At 50.2% G+C, this 19655-nt stretch overlaps 4 protein-coding genes across 8 annotated transcripts; all 4 read right to left on the bottom strand.

Annotated features, from left to right (window-relative positions):
- Positions 1–261: 261 nt before the first annotated feature.
- Positions 262–5187, bottom strand: slc25a46 (solute carrier family 25 member 46). Its single transcript, XM_086054223.1, has 8 exons — positions 4661–5187; positions 4155–4197; positions 4013–4070; positions 3858–3935; positions 3018–3118; positions 2881–2937; positions 2376–2433; positions 262–1507 (listed from the first exon to the last, which is right to left on the bottom strand). The coding sequence occupies exons 1-8, from the start codon at positions 4968–4970 to the stop codon at positions 899–901; spliced, it is 1314 nt and encodes a 437-aa protein (XP_085910349.1). The 5' UTR covers positions 4971–5187; the 3' UTR covers positions 262–898.
- Positions 5188–5576: 389 nt separating this feature from the next.
- On the bottom strand, positions 5577–9590 carry slc31a1 (solute carrier family 31 member 1). The gene is made up of 5 exons (XM_086054474.1): positions 9402–9590; positions 7301–7464; positions 7150–7222; positions 6870–7038; positions 5577–6419 (listed from the first exon to the last, which is right to left on the bottom strand). The coding sequence occupies exons 2-5, from the start codon at positions 7460–7462 to the stop codon at positions 6218–6220; spliced, it is 606 nt and encodes a 201-aa protein (XP_085910600.1). The 5' UTR covers positions 7463–7464; positions 9402–9590; the 3' UTR covers positions 5577–6217.
- An 871-nt stretch (positions 9591–10461) lies between these two features.
- atp6v1g1 (ATPase H+ transporting V1 subunit G1) lies at positions 10462–13281 on the bottom strand. Its single transcript, XM_086053332.1, has 3 exons — positions 13078–13281; positions 11678–11778; positions 10462–10906 (listed from the first exon to the last, which is right to left on the bottom strand). Exons 1-3 carry the CDS (start codon positions 13157–13159, stop codon positions 10733–10735), a joined length of 357 nt encoding a protein of 118 aa, XP_085909458.1. The 5' UTR covers positions 13160–13281; the 3' UTR covers positions 10462–10732.
- A 401-nt stretch (positions 13282–13682) lies between these two features.
- On the bottom strand, positions 13683–19655 carry fktn (fukutin). Of its 5 annotated transcripts, none has more exons than XM_086053328.1 (10): positions 19379–19653; positions 18016–18075; positions 17093–17293; positions 16870–17016; positions 16071–16201; positions 15869–16001; positions 15653–15782; positions 14208–14341; positions 13990–14114; positions 13683–13920 (listed from the first exon to the last, which is right to left on the bottom strand). In XM_086053328.1, exons 1-10 carry the CDS (start codon positions 19622–19624, stop codon positions 13707–13709), a joined length of 1521 nt encoding a protein of 506 aa, XP_085909454.1. In that variant the 5' UTR covers positions 19625–19653; the 3' UTR covers positions 13683–13706. The 5 variants fall into 5 exon arrangements, with proteins under 5 accessions (XP_085909454.1, XP_085909455.1, XP_085909453.1 ...); XM_086053329.1 differs by having other exon boundaries at positions 16071–16105; XM_086053327.1 differs by having other exon boundaries at positions 13990–14341; positions 19379–19655.

Genomic DNA, 19655 nt, shown 5'->3' with positions numbered 1-19655 from the left:
GAATTTTCATCTGTCAGAGTCTTACAAAATGGCGGACTAGCCACTGACGGAAGAGAATTTTCATCTGTCAGAGTCATCGACACTAACCGCGCTGGACCGTCACGTAGCGACGGATTTCTGACTAACTGATGGACCGGCCGACAAACTGACGATTCCAATTCGGTTTGTCATGAAAAATGAAGGACAAGTCAAATTCTATCAAATAGCCCACCTCTGACCACTGTATATAACTAAAAGGATTGTTGTAAAAGACAAGAGAGGTGACATTTTTTCTTTGAATTTTAATGTTTGACAAAGCAAGTCTTGGATGACAATTTATTCTTTGTTGTTTTCCACTTTGGTTTGATGACAAGGTTGTACAAATAAAAAGGTTACCGGCCTCATGCATTCACGCAGACAGAAGTGAAGTCGTCGTCGTCGTGGTGGTGGCGCTAAACGAAGCAAATCTAACACGGCCTCATGCATTCACGCAGACAGAAGTGAAGTCGTCGTCGTCGTCGTGGTGGTGGCGCTAAACGAAGCAAATCTAACACGGCCTCATGCATTCACGCAGACAGAAGTGAAGTCGTCGTCGTCGTCGTGGTGGTGGCGCTAAACGAAGCAAATCTAACACGGCCTCATGCATTCACGCAGACAGAAGTGAAGTCGTGGTGGTGGTGGCGCTAAACGAAGCAAATCTAACACGTTATCTCTATCTATCATCGATACATACAACTAATTTGCAGCTTGGGAAAAAAAATAAGAGACCACCATGTTTGTCTTCTGCAAATGAAGGTTCAAAACGACAATATGGGCATGTGCACGTGACAGCAGTAGGCAAAAACAAAAGTTTTGTCCAAGCATAATATTTGTACATACGCGCACACACACGGGAGCTTTTGTGGTTTCCGCGGCGCCTCTAGCCGGCCTTGGCCTCCAGCAGCAGCAGCCTCAGAAGCGTCCGGGCGGCGGCCAGCAAAGCGCCGTGCAGCGCAAACTGGGCCACCAGCGCCCCGAAGCCGCGGTAGAAGGCGGCCCAGCCCTCCTTGCGGCGGATGGACTGGAAGCAGTCGGCGGCGCCGTCGTACTGCGTGTTGACGGGCAGCACCAGCGGGCCGCCGCCGCCGCCGTTTGCCGCCGCGCCGTCGGTGGCGTCGATGATGGTGCGGGTGCCCTGCAGGCCCAGGCGGTGCAGCGCCGTCTCCAGCGGGAAGGTTAGCGCCTCGGCCGCCAGCGAGCCCAACCAGGCCGCCGCCAGCTCCGGGAAGTGGGCCTCCAGCGGGTCGGCCGGCGGCTCCGCCGGGCCCCGCCCCCGCCGCCGGGCGCGCCGGTGCAGCCACAGGGCGGCGCGCTGCACGGCGGCGGCGGCGGCGTAGCGCAGGACGGCGTGGCACACGGCGGGAAGCAGCAGGCAGCTGAGGGGGAGCAGGCGGCGGCTGTGGGGGGCGCCCACGCCCAGGAGGCGGGCCAGACCTTCCCGCACGCAATCCAGCAGCCCCGACGACAACTCGTCGCGCACGATCTCGCTCTGCGGAGTCACGGGAAGGCGCGTCAGCGGAGGCCCCCGGCTCACGACATTTGGAGAATTGCGCAACGCTCGGCGTGACCCCACCGGTCCCTCGGTCTGCCTGTGACCCGCCATTCCTTTGATTCCATTTTCGATTGTCGGCGTTTTGACCAATGTCGGCATTGGCCTTTTTAAAAAAATCTGTTGGCCGCTAATAAAGCCATTTCCAACCGTGTTGAAATCAAAGCAAAGATATGGTAAAGGTCAACATTCCTGTCATTTTTAAAGTGTGGAGGACTGTCGAAAACGACCTTTTCTTACAATTTTACAACAAAGATGTCTATTGTCAAAACATTCTTGTCATAATACTAAACATATGCTTGAAGACGTTTCAACAAAGTTAAGAATTGTAATTTTGTTTTAGAGATTTTGATGCCAATATTTACGTTTTTCCGCTCAAGGAATACCGCCTCCAAATATCGGTTACCGGCCGCCTTCACTACTGATAATCGGTATCGGCCCTGAAATAAAACATATGTGTCTATCGCTAGCTTCAACCTTTTTTCAGGCGATCAGATGCCAATGACATTTACACCATTAAGTTTCCCGAACGGCCTAATGGAATGAAGGGAAACGACTGTTGCCGAGCGGCGAGCTGCTTTCAAAGGACAGTGTCCAATACAGTGCCATCTAGTGGTCAACTAACAGAACGCAACAACCTAAGATGGAAGCGCGTGCGTTATGAAGCACACCTAAGCCTAACCCTGTTGAAATGATCACTCATTTGAAAATGGTCTGTAAATAAAAGATGCCAATTTCCTCCGGCGAGCTTTTCCGCAAATGTCGGACCACTTTGCAGCTCAACAAAAACAAGGGTGGAGGGGCTCACCTGCACGGTCTCAATCAGGCTGGAGCAGTAGAAAGGAAGCGCCACCACCGCCGTCAAACTGCCAACAGGAAGTCACGCTTTAGTGTCAAAATAAAAGCAGCGGCAAAGGAGGAACTGCCGTCGCTCTTCGTGAGCCCGCCTTTGTCTCCGCGACTGCTCGGCGGCACCTTGACATACCATGAGCACTCATCTCAAATTTTTGCAAACGTTCAAGTCAAGCGAAAAAACTCAAAGACGAATCGGCCGAATGACGGCTCGTATCTCAAACCACTTTGGAGTCGGGTCGCTCATATCTCAAGGCGCCGCTGTCGTCGGAGAGACCGATGCAGTTCGCTCCCTCTGTTTGGTTTTCAATTTGAGTCGATTGAGAAACTTGACGAGGAAAATGTCACATCAGCAAAGTGTGATGCTTTCCGGTGATTGAAAAAAATGGACAAAAAGCAACAACAACAGCAACAGTAACAACAACAACAACAACAACAACAAAAATAGCAAACAAACCAACCCTTTGAGCAGGAAGTGACCGGCCAGCTGTTTGGCGCTCCAGCGGTGAGGAATCTCCCTACGAGCACAAAGGCATGTTGTGAAGGCCGCCGCGCCATCAGCGGGCAGCCTGCAAAAGGTGGGAGCGCTGCCGGTTACCGTGGCAAGGGCGTGAACTCGCTGATGATGCCCTCAGCTCCCAGCGTGACGCCGTGCACGATGAAGGTGCTGCCCATCCCCTTCCACAACGCCCTGGGACCCTGCGCACACACACCGACAGTCGCAACAAAAACACTTTGCTTCGCTTCAACGGACAATTTCCACGGGAATTAACAGCCAGTCATGGGAAGACGGCGGGCCCTCGCCATTGGAAAATAGCACAAACATTTGAAGCAGCAGCTATAAACTGCCAATAAACCTTTACGGCAACACCCGCCTCCAAAAAAGAAAAAAAACCCAATTGCTTTCAAAACTTTAAAACTTAACTTATAATATAGATAAGGGGTGGAAGAAAAAACACTTTCAACTGGAAAACTGTCTTTTGATTTAAAAAGTGCACATGCATCAAATCGAACCGAATCGTTCCTTTGAAATGTATCGAGATACGCATGGAATCGTCTTTTATTGGAGGGAGGGATCTTCAAAGGACTCGGCCCATTTCAAGTACTGACAAATTCATTCAAATGTGTGTTAAGGAACAAGAAAAAAGTCATTGCCTCAGACACTACCGAACTGAGCCATACGATATTCAATCAAATCGTAATCTCAAGGAGTCCGACCGAATTGTTCCACTTTCAAATCGAAGCTTCCTTCGATCCTTTCACACCTAATATATATCGAAAACCATATCGAATCGTCAAATATCCCATCGGAATGCCCGACGGCAATTGAGGGGAAATGTCACACGCGGGCAAGCCTATCGGTAGGCGGGGCGAGCGGGCGGGCGGGCGGGTGGGCGGGCGAGCGAGCGGCCGCGCGCGCACGTGACGGGCGGCATACCTGAGCCTTGCTGATAGCGTACATGACGGCCAGGGCGCTGAACGGCGTCAGGTGGTCGCAGCGCGCGTGGTAGTTGACCTGCGGGACAAAGACAAAGGTCGTGGGCGGCCGCAGGTCAAGCCGGCGGCGGAGGAGGCGGCGAGGTCAAAGGTCACCTGACACTGCCGGCGAAAGACCACGCACGGATGAGTCAGCACGTTCTCTGCAAACAGACTGCGCCAGCGCCACCGTTAACAGCTGACAACACGACATCATCATGACATCATCGTGACATCATCGCCGCAGCATCGTGATCACCTGACCAGCCCGATCCCGAACCCCGTGAGGCGATTCAGCTGCTCTGCAAGCACAAACGTACAAAAAAAAAGGTCAAATCACTTGCCAAATCGATTGGAGCAAATACCCTGGATTACTTGCTTTTTGGGGGGGAACCTGATGCACCCGCCCACCTATTATTTTTTCCCCAAGTGATCCCCCACTTCTTTACGCTTTTTCAGATTTGATTTGAATGTTTTTTTAAATGCCAATTCAACTCTTTTCAGACCCATAGCAAATGGGGCTCCACATCTGAGACCTGGCCTTTGACCTCACCAACCGAAACTAATCAAATGAACTACCCCCACCTACCTAAGAACAACCGATGGAACCTGACCAACGTAGCTGGGCTAAACTCGGCTAGGCTAAACTAAGCTAAGCTAAGATAAGATAGAATAAAATAAGATAAGATAAGCTAAAATAAGATAAAATAAGATAAGCTAAACTAAGATAAGCTCGGCTAAACTAAGCTAAGCTAAGCTTCTCACCGGGCGGAGGCGGGCCGCCAGCCTGCGCCGCCTGCGCCGCCTGCGCCGCCGCCTGCGCCGCCGCGTTCCAGTCGCGCTCCCCCGCGGGTCCTCCGCACGCTCCCAGCGGCTCGTCGTAGATCGGCGTCCGCTCTCCGGTGTGCAGGTTGCGGCTGCCGGGGATGTCGGGTGGAGTGGTGACCCAGTGGAGGTGCTGCGCGGGTGCCGGCGGCTCCGCGCTCCGGAGCGAGTAAGCCGCCGAGTAGTGAGGCTCGTCCCGGCCGCCGCGGTACGCGAGCCCGTCGAAACTGTCCGGTCGTCTGGACGCCATGAGGAAGGGGGACCCGGCCGAGAGAACCAACGAGAACCACCGCGGCGGGACGCAGATCGTCAGTCCGAAAACATTGATGAACGACCCGGACGGACCGCGACCTGTCTGTCACCCGTGGGCACCTGGCACCTCCGACCCGGAAGTTGTAACTGGCCACAGGCCACAGCTCGCCTCCTCCGCTGATTAGCGCCACCTAGTGGATCTGGGCGTCACCAAATCGGCACAATTTGCTATGTTGGGCTCTGGTACCTGGCTCGTCTGAAACCATGTCTTTTTCCGAATGCTTCAAAAGAAACAAGTACTACAGTAACTAAATACCAAAAATAATAATAATCATTTGTGCCAGTCAAAAGTTTGGAAACACAATCTAACCAAGTGGCCATCGATATGTATGTATGAATATGAATATACACACACATCATACAGTATATAAGCTCTGTGCTGTGAGGCAGATGTGCTGATTAGTCAGCCACTGTGCCAGCATGAATATTTTGCAATTGAAAAAAAACAAGTATTCAAATAAAAAAAATGTCAAACCATGACACTGATGTGTCAAATCGAACCGATGTGACCGATTTGGATGAAAGGTGGGCAAGAATGCATACATGATGTTGACACTTACAAACTTTATTTGTTTGAGTGATTCCAGCATACATCGTTTTTTTTTCTTGATGTCACCAATGAGACTGGTCCCTTCACTTGACAACAAGACAATTCGTCGCACTGAGCGTAACCGAGACGCCCTCGTTAGCCATGGTAAGGCAATGTGTGTCTTCAAGGCCCGTTTAACCTTTCCTCTAAAAAGTAAACATTTTGGTTTCACATCTCTTCATTACATACACTAAAAACAAAATGGAAAAATTAGTCAGTCTGATTGTATCAAAGATGCTCAACAAATAGATAAAATGTGTAATGGTCATTTGCTATGCTAACGCCGACACTAGGAGCAGCTAGTTAGCAATAGCGTCTGACGTCATGGCACTAGAGAGCAAACTAATGCACACATTTCATAAACACGTAATTATTAACATAATGAATCACTAATACAATGACAAGTGTGTGCACTTTGCCTGAAAAACGTTCATGAATTAGCAGCTGACTAGGGCGTGCAAATCAAGCTACAAGCTAGAGTTCCTATCGCGTTGGTTCGACCTCACTTGCGATCTTACCGAGGTTTGGGTGCGAACCATCTTACGGCAAAGTTTGTGGACTTATCCGTCAGCTAAACAAACCGACGACAAGAAGCGCTAATGACAATGCTCCGTAATGTCCACTACCACCGCCTTGCGCCAGCTGAACAGGAAGTAGCCGGCGCCCGCCCCCGCCGCCACCGCCATGCACAGGTAGGCGTTGTACGTCATGAAGACCAACATCAGGAGGTAGCTGACCACCACCTGGATGATGTGCAGCAGGGTCTGCAGGAAGTGGGAGGGGCTTAGCATCCTCTGCCTGACAACGCAACAAGATAGCATTTGTTGATGAACTGAATCTAAGTATTCATTGTAGAAGAAGAAGAAGAAGAAGAAGAAGAAGAAGAAGATCCGTCGGCCCTAAAACAGCGGTGACAAACTGAAATTTTGATGAATGAGGAATGACGGACCGGCAAAATGTATTGACGTGATTTGGAAAAACGATTGTTGTTTGTTGTTCAGTGGTGGAAGGGAATCTTGTAAGATATGATTAATCCTTATGCGCGTACCAGGCCTAACATAGGCCAGTTTTTCGAGGCTCTGAGATAAACAGGGTTCAAATAAGTAGAGACAAAAGCAGTGCTTTGGCGCCACCTTAAGGTCTCGATAGGCAATTTTTAGGTGTGTTATAGAAAAGAGTTTTTTATGACCGTTAGCGTGGGCTAGCATTATGCTATGAGCATTAGCGTGTGTTTTTGGCGCGGCATACCCAACAGTCTTGTGCGTCTCCATGAGTACGGTGCCGTCGGCGCCGGGCAGCGGCATGCAGTTGTAGCGCACGTTGACCTGACTGCGCCGAAGCAGCGCCTCCCGGCCCATCTTCAGACCCTCGTACAGGACGGCCAACAGGAACACGCCCACGCACGCGCCCACCATTTCTGATTGGAGGGCGCAAGAGGATGAGCAGGAGAGGAGTCAAGTCAAGTCAAGTCAAGTCAAGCCAAGCCAAGCCAGGAGGAGGAGGAGGAGTCAAGATGGCGTGACGTCACCTCCGGCAGAGTTGATGAGAAGTCCGCTGAAGAGCAGCTCCACGTTCTGGTAGCCGAAGTAGAAGGTCATCGCCTAGGCAACCGTTGCGTGAGCGTTAGCGTGTGACGAGCATGTTACACGATAGCGTGTTAGCATAGGTCCTGCCCCTACCATGCCTCCGTGTCCTTCGTGCCCCCCGTGCCCTCCGTGCCCGCCCCCGTGATCGTGTCCGCCCACAGTGGTGGCCATCGGCGTGGTCATCGCGACGTGACCAGGGGCGTGGACATGTTCATGGTGGTTCTCGTGGTTCATCTGCATCGAGCTGTGGTTCATGACTGGCGCACGCACATACACAACTTGACTCAACACCTCAAGATCACACTCGCACACAGCGCTAGAGTCAAGTCCACTTCAGAAGAGGCAAGTCCAGCCTAGTCTCTGACCTTTCTAGCCGTCCAATCCGATCTAACCAAGACTAGGCTAGTCACGTCCAGTCCAGTCCAATCTAGTACGGCCGAGTCTGGACTAGTTGAATCCAGTTCAGTAGAATCTAATCTAGTCCAGACTAGTCTTTGACCTTTAAGCAGTCCAGTCCAATCTAGCCAAGAAGTTGTCTGGTCAAGTCTGGTCCAGCCTAGTAGAGTCGAGTCCAGTCCGGTCTCATCTTTGTTCTTTAGGCGGTCCAATCCAACCTAGCAAACACTAGTCTAGTCAGCGTAGTAGTCTAGTACAGACTAGTCTAGTGCAGCCTAGTCTGGACCGGTCTAGTCCACTTTAGTAGAGTCGAGTCCAGCCCGGTCTAGACTTTGACCTTTAATGAAGACTTCAAGATCACCCCTTCAAAGAGAGGTCCAGTCTACTTCAGCCCAGTCTAGTGCAGTCGCATCGACCAAAATTAATTCAAGTTATGGAAGCAGATCCAGTGAAATCGAAAAAGTCGAAACAGCAAAGAGCCGACAACGTGTGGACCAATCATCGACCGGCCGACTGTTCGGTTGTCTTCAAGGAAAAACAGGAAGGGAATTCACATCCAAGTCCAAAGTAACTCTTCACAGCACTGTCTGTTCTCGAGCAATCAAGGGGATCAGAGGCCCTCGTCCTCATCGTCACCCTCTTCCTCATCGCCATGACAATGACGATGAAGCTGCAACCGCAGTGACAGTGAGCAGGCGCTCGCTCGGCTCTAATCCGATTGGCCGAGTGGCCGCGGGCAAAAAGGGGGCGGCGGCCAATCAAATCGGAGCTCGTTAAGAGCGGATGATGCTTTCCTGTAGCCAAGAAGTGCCGTTAGCGCGAGTTGTCCTTTACTGGGACAAGGCCACGCCTCTATTGTCGCACTAAACGTCCAAGTCGGGCTGTTTGGAGAATCAGTCACTTATTGAATAAACTGGATAGTGCGCAGAGATGCTTCTGAAAAACCTCTTTGTAGTGATCAGGGACTAGAGAATGAGTGAATGATTCATCTGCTGGTCTTTGACCTTTAAGTGCGCTTACTGTTCCTGCATCAGCCTTTGACCTCCATACATAAGTTCATACACATATACATAATGCATAGATTTCCATTGACTTCAAACTTATTGATCCTAGTATGGAACTTGAGAGCGGATTCTCATTTCCATCTGGCTAACGTGAAACAAAAATAACGTAAAACGTAAATGTAATTACATACATATATACACATGTGTGTGTGTATATATATATATATACATATGTGTGTATATATATATATATATATATATATATATATATATATATATATATATACATATGTGTGTATATATATATATATATATATACATATACATAGATATATACACAACATGTTTTGTTTTATGTTATTTTTATATTTCATCTTAGCCAGATCGGCACTGGAAATGAGAATCTGCTCTCAAGCTCCATACTAGGATCAATAAGTTTGAAATCAATGGGAAAAAAAGGAATATAGTTTTATCATCTCCAAATTATGTTACGTCAATTTATGTTTGATTTGTATTTACGTGCAGCACTTCGTTTCAGCTGCAGTTTGTTTTTAACGAGCTATATTAAGAAAGAAAAATTGAACTGAGTTATTAAGCTAACAGAATGAATGATCAATCAATAACGTCATTGACCTGAATTTCGTAGACTTGTGGACTAACTAAAAAGGACTCATTCAAATGGACGGAGTGAAATGACTAACTAAATTGGACAAACTAACGTGTCCTAAACTAGTTGGTCACAAACACAAAGTAAGCCTGCAGAGGTCACTGACACGAAAACAAACTCCACAGACCTGGAAGACTTCCGGGAATTCTTCTCCAAATTCTTCCCCAAAGCAGACGAAAAAAGGGGAAAACAGGTTGTGAAGAGAAGAAAACGGCAACAACAAAAAAAGCCCCAAAGGACGTAATGTGGTCGTGCGGCTCCGCTCGTCGTCGGTTCCGATTGCCGTCTGAGGACGCAGGGTCGACTTCCGCTGGTGACGTCATCGCGGAAGGCTGACAGGAATGGCCCGACAAATAAATGGACCAATCGCAAGAGGTCTGTGAATAATGGGCGCGTCTTGAACCGAGCCACGTCGCTGTGTCGCTTCCGTAAGTCACGTGGCTTTGGCTCGATTCGGAGGGAATTCAACGACGGCGTTTCGCGGCATTTGGAGTCAACATGAGCTCGTCTATCTCTGCCACCTTGGAGCTAGCTTGCTCAATGGCGCACTACTAAGATTGCATAGCAGCAACAACCAAGAGTAAAAGAAAAGACAACATTTCAAGCTCATCTACGCAAGAAGCTCAAGTCGCATGTTGGGAGGAACAATAATTACGCATAAGTAATATTTATGCATGACGGGACTTTATATATTATAGCCAGTGATACATAATGGTACAATGTTTAATCATAATACTGTACACCCAATATTTTTTCTGTCCTGGACATTGTCTTGGGATTCAGGACGTCTGGAACTCTACCGACTAAAATCGGAGGATTTTTGTTTTTGTAATACTCAAGCACTATGTGTTCGCCAAAGCACAGACACAACTGCTTGTACACTTCCAGGTGAAAATGGTGTCACGTGACTCATTAGTGTCGAAAGGGCTCGGTTATGAATTGGGAGCAGGATGGTTAAATTCGGCGTTTGACAGAAGGTTGTGCCCACTTTTGTTGCCAGCCGTCTCGGCGATAACAGCTGTGAGTTGAGTTACTTTGAGGAGACAGTCAACATGCACTTGGTACATCAGCTGTCCACTTACATTCAGCAGTGTACATGCAGCATATGGAGTGTGCTGACTTTTGTTAGATAGTGAATAGAGTGGAATGATTTTCTCTGTGTTGGATTTTGTTTCACCTCCACAATGTGACCCGATTCATATTTATTGACACTTCTCAACATCAGCACCACAAACACATACAGGAAGTCACGTTACTTTCACAATAAAAGCCTCTAATCAGCAGCCAATCAGGAGAGAGCAGAGACCAAAAGAAACAAATAACTTAATTGGACATGTTCAGGAAATACTTATGGACTAAAACGAACAAAACGTCAACCTTTGTAAACACCAACAAACACACAGGAAGTAGCACTGCGCTAGCAAAGCTAACGCTACACAATCAGCCGCTAGACTCGCGTTAGCCGGCCACGCGATAATTGGCGTGAAACTCGGGCTGGATGTCGCACACGCGGCGCAGGAGGTCGCCCAGCACCACGTCGCGGTTACCACGGTAACTGGCCTGGATGCGGCCCATGCGCTCGGCCGTGTCGCGGTCCACCTCCACCGCGCTGTTGCCGTGGGAACCCAGCGCCTGGACACAAGCACATGGCAAACATACACAATTGCACAAGCGTGCGTTACGGCCGTGTTAGTTGATTTTCGGAATAGTACTGTGGCGACCCCAGAAGTGGAAAGCCGAAAGGAAAACAACTTTGTAGTCGCAATCATTGCCTGTTGTACTGCAGAAGATAAAACAGCTGTAATGGTACATGATCAGTACTCGACAGTAGTAGAGTGAACCTCTGAATATTTGAGGTTCAGAATGTGCAAATTGGCCGATTTTTGGAGGAGAACCCAGCCTCCAAAGCGATAAAAGTATGTTTTGGCGCTAGGAAACTTCAGGGTTCATTTCACAAACTTCGACAGCTTCCTGAGCAATCTTGGTGTCAAGGAACTATGCTGACGTGAATTGAGGTGCTCCATTCGGACAAAAATAGTGCTTTGCCGCAATCTTGCGGCATCTTGGTGCCAGGGCGCTACGTCAAGTCAAGTCAAATTTATTCATATAGCCCTTAATCACAGGGAAGTCTCAAAGGGCTTCACATATGCACCAGATCATATACGCGACATCCCCTGATCTTAATCCCCAGGAGGGCAAGGAAAAACTCAAAAAAAAAACCACGACATGGAAGCGAATTGAGGGGTTTGATTCAGACAGAACTAGTCCTTTGCCACCATGCACCTAAAGGCAATGAGACTGAGCCCTGACAGGCTCTGGGGAGAAAAAAAAAAAGAACTCTTTCAAAGGCAAAGTGTGAAGACGCGACTATTGGAAGGGTGGCGTTGGTGGGCGTGTCCTCACCGCCGCCTCTTTGGTCTTGAACTCTTTGTCTCTCTGCAGCCGGTATTGCTCAATCTCAGCTTGAGCTTCTTCTTTGGCTTGCTTCAGACGCCGGTTTTTACCTGCAAGGACATCATCGCATTGTGTCAAGGTGGTCCAATGCGGTCGTGGCCGTTGCCACGCTCGCGTCTTCAGCCATCAAATTCTCCCGAAAAAGGCAACTCGGTGGCCCGAATGACAAGTGGGCATTTAGTTAAGCGCTACACTGACCTCGTGCTTGGATTGCACTTGTCATAGTCGGTCAATTTAATGCACCATACGTTTTACTTTGATTTAAGTATTTTTGCCTAAAAGAAGCAGTACTTACACTCCCTGCGCTCGCTATGAGTGTGTTTTATCAGTGGAAGAAATTGAAATTAATATGATTAAAAAAAAAAATTACAGGCCCTTTTGTTTTAATTCACATGATATGTTTAGGTGAGATTTGGATTTGCACATTCACATTTTATATTGTTGTCTACTGGATGTCCATGGGCTGATTTAAAACAATAAAATGTTACTCAACTCAGTCAATAGTCGAGATTATTATTTTTTTTTTTACTTTGTATTTACCCGAGTTGTAATTTGAGGGACTACTTTTGACTTTTACTAGAGTCTTATTTGAGCCCAACTTGTGGCTACTCTACGGACGTGCACTTGCATTCAATTAATCTTCAAATTGTTCTTTTCATTCAACTAAATGAAATACTGTACCTGGGAAAGCTGCGTGACGTCACACGCCCCGAGGGAAGCGAGCGCACGTGACCCATCCAAAACGCTCAACTTAATCTCGACGACGAGTACAATTCCTATCTGAAACAGGCGACGCGAACGTTCCGTCTCGATATCGGTGCCGTTGTTTCCCGTCTCGTTCGGAACCGTGCGCATGACCCACGAGCGGTTCAATAGGCCCGAATCGAGTCAGGACAGCTCAGGACAGGACAGGACAGGACAGCCAGCGCAGCGCAGCGCAGCGCAGCACAACACAACACAACAGAACAGAGCACAGCACAGCACAGCACAGCACAGCACAGCACAGCACAGCACAGCACAGCACAGCACAGCACAGCACAACCCAGCACAACCCAGCACAACCCAGCACAACCCAGCACAACACAGCACAGCACAACACAGCACAACACAGCACGACACAGCACGACACGACACGACACGACACGACACGACACGACACGACACGACACGACACGACACGACACGACACGACACAACACAGCGACGAAGGGCGAGCCAAGTGAAAGATGAATTCATGTCAACGGCAGGAAGAGCCACAGACGAGCTCACGACGGACGGACGACTAACGGCCTCTCCCGTGGCAGCTAAGTCGTCTCGGGTTTGGACTAGGCCGCGGGGGCTCCACTCACGTTTGCGGGCTTCGGCCACCTTCTCCGCGGCTCTCTTCTCGGCCTGCAGCAGCTGCTGGATGCCCTGCGACTGACTCGCCATCGTGGACAAAAAGACGACAGGACGACGATGACCCCGGGGAAGCTCAAGCAACGTCCTCTGCCTCTACTGCGACTACGTCATTGACGCACCGCAGTCAGCTGACACGCATCACGACACCTGTCACGTGACCGGTCACGAGACGATGACAGGGGCCCGGATGTTTGCTAGCCACGCCCCGTTTACAGAAATAATTCACCCCCGCATACTCGTGATTGGCACCCGCGAAATTGCGGATTCTTTTCTCAATTTTTAAAACTGAGTAGAGAGAAAAATGATTTCAACAAAAAAAATCCAGGAATGGGCAACTAAAAAAACGAGCATGGACTATTTCATAATTTTTCCTTTTTGTTTACCTTTTCCACTGAATTTGTATTTGTTAAACAGTGGGGTGTGCATCTCTCCACAAAAGACGATTCCATAGGGTTTTCGATGCGTGGGGGGCGAAATGATTCAAAGACAGTTTGATTTGAAAGTGTACGATTCGATTCAAAATATGATTACATGCCAACAAAAGAAAGCAGTATTTGTTTTTTCCATTTATTGAGTGTCAATACACTTGAATAAGCTCCTCCCACTGCGCGAGAGGCCACACCCCGTTTTCTTGGACATTGCTGGGTGACGACTTCCAGTCCCACGTCCTCTGGGGGACGCTCCACGCCGCGCCGTAATTGGCCCTCACGTAGTCCAGCGTCTCGCACGGGACTCCCACTCGGACCTCCGCCAGCTCGGCCCAGCAGAGCGAGAAGCGAGGGAACACGTACCTGCGCCGCCGGAAGAACAGACGCCATCAAGAATGCGGCCGCTGCCGGCGTGGCCGCTGTCACACTTACTTGAACTTCCTGCCGCTCTTGACCTGCGTGCCGCCATTCCAGGTCAGGTCGCTGTCCTGGTAGAAGAAGAAGATGTCCAACTTGACGCCGTCCCTCACAAAGGACAATTCCAGACTGTCCTCCACCTGGGCGCCACAAGAAAACACCACGCACACCCGGAGACATTTCAAAATAAAACTCATCCAATGAACAAAGTTGAAAGGTGAGAAAACGGTCACCTTCCCAAACTTGTGTTTGAGTGACAGTCCGGCCTCCAGGAAGGCCGCGATGAGATCAGGGCGGAAGTCGCTGATGAAAATCCCGATGTCCACGTCGCGGCTGTATGTGATGAAGCCGCACTGCCTGAACCAGCCTGCGGGGGGCCACAGCTGCAACGTTGTCCGGTTCTGCGCTGCGCTACTGTTAGCATGTTAACCGGACTCCATGCTAGCAGGCATTAGCGCACACGTAATGCCCAATGACTGTCGGAACTCAAGCTAAGAAAATCAAGTCAGACTGTATTCACGCCTCCAATCATAGTGGGGCGGAGGGGAAACATGTTTTGCTTCGGGGTCACTGACGCCAAAAGGGGAACATATCGCTGGCGTTGGGCCAAAACCTCCTTTTGGTCACATTTTGGTGAATTTCATCTTTTTCCAACACTACGGGTCAGTCCATATTTTGCCACATTGACCAATGTAAAGTCTTAGGGTGAAAATGCCTTGCTCTCTTTCACAATGCAATGCTAATGATTGAAGAAAACCGGGCATTTTTGGGCTCTCCGGAAAAAAGTGACTATTTTGGAGGTGCAAGCGTTTGGCCCGACGCCAGCCATATGCTAGCATGAACTGAGGTCAACCTGCATCAGAGGGTTACGCTGCGTTTAGTCAAAACTAGATCGCCCTTTTCTTGCTGTAATGCTACAGCCAGGGTTAGCCTGCTATAGGAGTGTGGGGTACAAATCTCTGGATCATTTTGCTCTTTGATTAAAATTTAAAGTCAAGCCAAACATTTTTTTCAGGAGCATTTTCTATGCAGGCGCACTGGTTGAAACGAGGCATTCTGATAAGCACTACTTTTGTGGAGTAAGAGTTAATCCAGCCGGTTTTGTCCACCTCAGGGGGCAGCCATTTTGTCACTTCTGTCAACTGACAGAATGACATCGCAGTTGCTCAGGTAAGCTCACCTGCTTTCTGAAGCGGAGCCGCGATTGGTCGTTATCTGAGCCCAGAGCAACTGTGATGTCATTTTCAGTCGACAGGAGTGACAAAGTGGCCGCCCCCCGAGATGGCTCAAAGTGGGTGGATTAACTCTTATTCCACAAAGGCAATATGAATCCGAATGCCTCGTTTCAAGTAGTGGGCCCTCATAGAACATCCATCCATCCATTATCGATAGCGCTTCTCCTCACAAGGGTCACGGGGCGTGCTGGAGCCTATACCAGCTGTCTTCGGGCAGTAGGCGGGGGACACCCTGAATTGGTTGCGCATAGAACATACTTGTGAAAAAAAAATACGGTTGGTTTGGCTTCCTCTTTAAGAGCCCGCTTTCCCGTTTTATTGATTGCCAAGTGAAAATTAGCCAGAAGTGAGGCAGGCGGATTCGTGCGGTCACGTAATGTTACGTCCGAACAGCCGGGCGAGCGGGCAGGCGGGCAGGCGCGTGCGTGCATTCGTTTCGCTACCCAGGCAGGTTCCGCTGCTGATCCAGAAGGGCACGTGCAGAAGGGCCAGGGTCCTGGCGGCCACCCGAAGCAAAGACTTGGCTTTGTTACGAAAATCCAGCGCCTCGGGAGACGAGTCGTCGGGGTGGAGCTGCGCACACGCACACACACAAACACGGCGTCGGCATCGCGCGCCGTCGGCAACGCGTGAGCGCGTGAAGGGTTCCGAGGTCAGACCCGCAGGAAGCGACGCGCGTCCCGGTATCGGCACTCCAGGAAGCGAGCGCGCCGATGCTGAGCCAGGAAGCCGGAGATGTTCCGAGGGACGGCCATGTCCAGGCCGTCCACGACCATCAGTACCAGCGGCGGCCTGAGGGGGTCGCAGCAGAGAGGCAACGTCGATGGCTTCACGCCAGCGCGGCGGCGGCGGCGCCGTCACCTGTCGTAGGCGCCCGCGTGGCGGCCGAAGTCCATCTGCGAGAAGGGCGCAAAGCCGCGGTCGGCGTTGGCTTTGAGGCGCAGCGGGCCGTGCCACAGGTAGTCGCCGCTACGCTCGTACAGGAAGACCACCTCAAAACAATCCAAATGGTGGAAAAGTTGGAGAGGGCAAGCCAGAGGCTTTCCCACGATATGTTCTTTGCGCCCCCACTGGTCGAAAACACGCCATTCGGATGAATCTTGCATTTGCGCAATGTGAAGGAAGCAGCAAAATGCTCCCGTTTGGAGCCATCTCAGGGGGCGGCCGTTTTGCCGCTTGCTGTCGACTGAAATTGACATGGCGGTAGCGGCGGGCTCAGGGAACAACCAATCGCGGCTCGCCCGTTTTCGGGGTTCGCTCATGCGACGCACGCAAGCCGAGCCCGCCCGGCACTCTGATGATGTCATTTGCCGTCGACAGCAAGTGGCAGTACGAAGAAAGAAAAAAAAAAAAAAAAAAAAGGCAAAATGGCCGCCCAGCTGAGAGGGATCGAACGGGTGCATTTCTCTGCTTCATTTTTATTGCACTAATGCAAGATTCAAGCGAACGCCGTGTCGCATAGAACATATTATTGCAAAAAAAGTCTTTGGACTTTTGGACTCTCTTTTCAGATGCTGAATTTGGAGGATTGGGACAGTATGAAGTGAAACCAAAACAGTTGTCCATTGCCTCGATCGTCGTCAATCAACTGTTGCGGCCGTACACGCGACGCTCAATTGAAGCGAGTTGAACATGCCTGCCAAGGTTTGGTCCCGCCCACCTGGATGATGTAGCCATGGAGGCGGAGCAGGAGATGCAGGGGGATGTCCTCCCCCGACAGGAGGTCCAAGCTGGCCAATCGCGGGTCTTCCCCTCGCACCTCCAGCAGCTCGAAGCCTTTCTCCTCGGCGGCCGACAGGAAGGCGGCCTGCCAAGAGAGGACGTCGGGGAAATGGGCCGGCGGGGGCCGGCGGGAGCGGGGCCGGCGGCGGCGGCGCACTCACGTCGTAGGTCCGCGCGTCGGCCAGCAGGCCGAAGGACGCCACCGCTCGGCCGCCGCACAGGAAGCTGCAGTGAGCCTCGCGCGGCCCCCCCTCGCGTTCCAGCAAGGCGTCCCGCGTCAGGAGCTCGAGCGCGGCGGGGTCGGCCAGGAACAGCGGCAGGCGGAAACGCCGCGACAAACGCAGGAACGTCTTCACGCCTTGCTGAGCGCACACACCACATGACTCAATAGGGCTTTAGAAAATGAGTTCTTATAAAAGAAAAACAAAGGGGCAAATGTATAAATTCAAGTAGGATTTCCTGGTGTAAACAAACAGAAATGCATATTAATAATCGTTTTTTTTCAATGACGCCAATGTTGTCATCGTGGAGTGTAATGATTGGAATTGCACTTCAATTCATTGCACAGCATTGACATTATTTTCTCTCTGGCTTTAATTCTTTGTGCATGTGCAATATATGTGAAGCCCCTGTAGCGCACATGGAAATATGGCTCAAATCCCGCCCCCCCCCTCCGACAAATGGATATACTGGTCGGTCCCCACTTTGCCTGTTAGTTTGACACGATTTGAAGTGGTGAAAACTTGAGCACAAATCCATCGGCGCTCTTCAACAATCCAAGTATCTGCCAAGTGTTGCAAAACGGCGGCCATTTCCTCGTTCAACCTTAACAAGAAGTGCCGTAAATTCTAGAAACATGCCCGGGGCGTTTCGAAACGGCGCGTTTCTTTGTCACGCGTTACACTTATTGTGGGGGGTGGACTGTAACGTAAGCACCCGATGACCGGGGTGGGCGTGGTGGACTTTGGGCTTAGGGCGGCTTTCACTGTGCGCGTGCGTGCGTGAATGCTATTGCTGCGACAGCTTCCTCTGAGCACCAGATGAACGGCGCGAGCATGCGTCATCTCCATCGTTCTCTACTCACCCATTGGAGGTCGCTGGCGGTCATGTGACCCGCCGTGCGTCTCAGGACGTGCGGTCCAGCCTGGAATAGACATCACTTGTCACAACATGGCTGCCTTGGCCTGTCTGACCTTTTCTTTCTTGGTGATGCCAATTCATATCCACAAGACTTAGAGGAGACGTGTTGTGGACATTTACATATTGGTCAAGAATGTTTTTCAAGAGCTGGGCGCGGCCGAGGCTTTCGCCCAGCTTGTCTGGCAAATTCAAGCTTCGTCCTAACTATAATGGCAAACAGATGGCAGTGGACGGCGGCGGTGCATCGCTTTGGATTGGAGGTCAGCGCCGCTCTTGACGAGAAGATAAAGACTGGGGGGGGACCAACTTTGGTTTGTCACATCAACGGTGAGGGAGAGAAACGCGTTGGAGGTCAGACAAGCTTAGTCATCTGACCCTTCAACACAGGATGTACCGTACATGTATGGCCGGTACACATATTGAATGATTTTCAAATCCGAAAAGATTCATTATCTGTTACGGACCCCTCGCAGCAAGATTAAAAAAAATAATAATAATTAAAAAAAAAAGGGCATTTAACAGTGTTGGTCGTACTGTGTCAGATTTACTCCGATAATGTCAACACAGGAGACCATGCCCATTAAGATTCTGTTGCACTGCTGAACTACAATCGAGCCCTCTAGAGCAAAACCTCCGTTCAATCAACCTACCACCATGCATGTTTTGGAATGTGGCAGGAAACCGGAGTACCTGGAGAAAACACATGCAGGCAGGAACTGGGAGAACACAACCACAGCCCGGATTTGAACCCACATCCTAACGCTGTGCACTGCGAGGCGGGTGGATGTGCTAACCACTTATCCACCGGAAAAAAAGCTGGAAACAACCTTTTTTTCTTGGTGAATGGAGCGGCTCAACTGTTTCTTTTGGTAGCTTTGGCTTCACTTATATTCGGCGGTGGGTCTTTCAAGATCAGCGAAAATGCTCGAAAACAGCTAGCACGTCCGGCTGCCAGTCAATCCCTTCATATCTGGACATCAATTGCTGTTTGCATTCATTTGGTCAATTAACTCAGGTTAAAGCAATGGAATGTTCCTCTGATTGATTTTTGTGTTCACTTTCAACAAAGGAAATTTGGTACATTGCAATAGTGCGACAGCTGGGACGTCACAAACGTGTATTTTTCATTTGATTGATGGCGTTTTTCAAATGACTTTTTTAGTTGAATTAAATATGTAGAGTACTATTAAAAAACGACAGCAAAAAAGCCTAAGTAGTGATGAGAGAGTAGAAAATATGTGAACGACTCCGAACACTGCCTCCATTTGTCATCATACTTAATGACGTCACGTGTTCCGCCGTCTAACCTCGCTGACGTAGTTCCGGTAGTAACGGAGCTGGAAGAGCAGAAAGACGAGGCTGCCCGCTACCAGCAGCCACAGCAGCGCCGTCCGGTTCACGCGAGGCATCCGCGCCACATATCCGTCGGCCGAACACCAGCTCAGCTCGGCTCCGGCTGCGAGCGCCGCACCGCAAGAAAAGTCGACAACTTGTCTCCGAGATTCAGCCAGCCGCCATCTTGTGCATCGCTTCGCGGTCGAACAAGCGGCCATTCACATCCGCTTCTGCTTCCGCTTCCGCTTT

The sequence above is a fragment of the Filicampus tigris genome, chromosome 15 (assembly GCF_054856515.1).
Source record: "Filicampus tigris isolate MCC_2025a chromosome 15, RoL_Ftig_1.0, whole genome shotgun sequence".
Taxonomy (NCBI): Eukaryota; Metazoa; Chordata; class Actinopteri; order Syngnathiformes; family Syngnathidae; genus Filicampus; species Filicampus tigris.
Note: the sequence above shows the minus strand (reverse complement) of the source record. Positions and strands in the feature narration are given on the sequence as shown.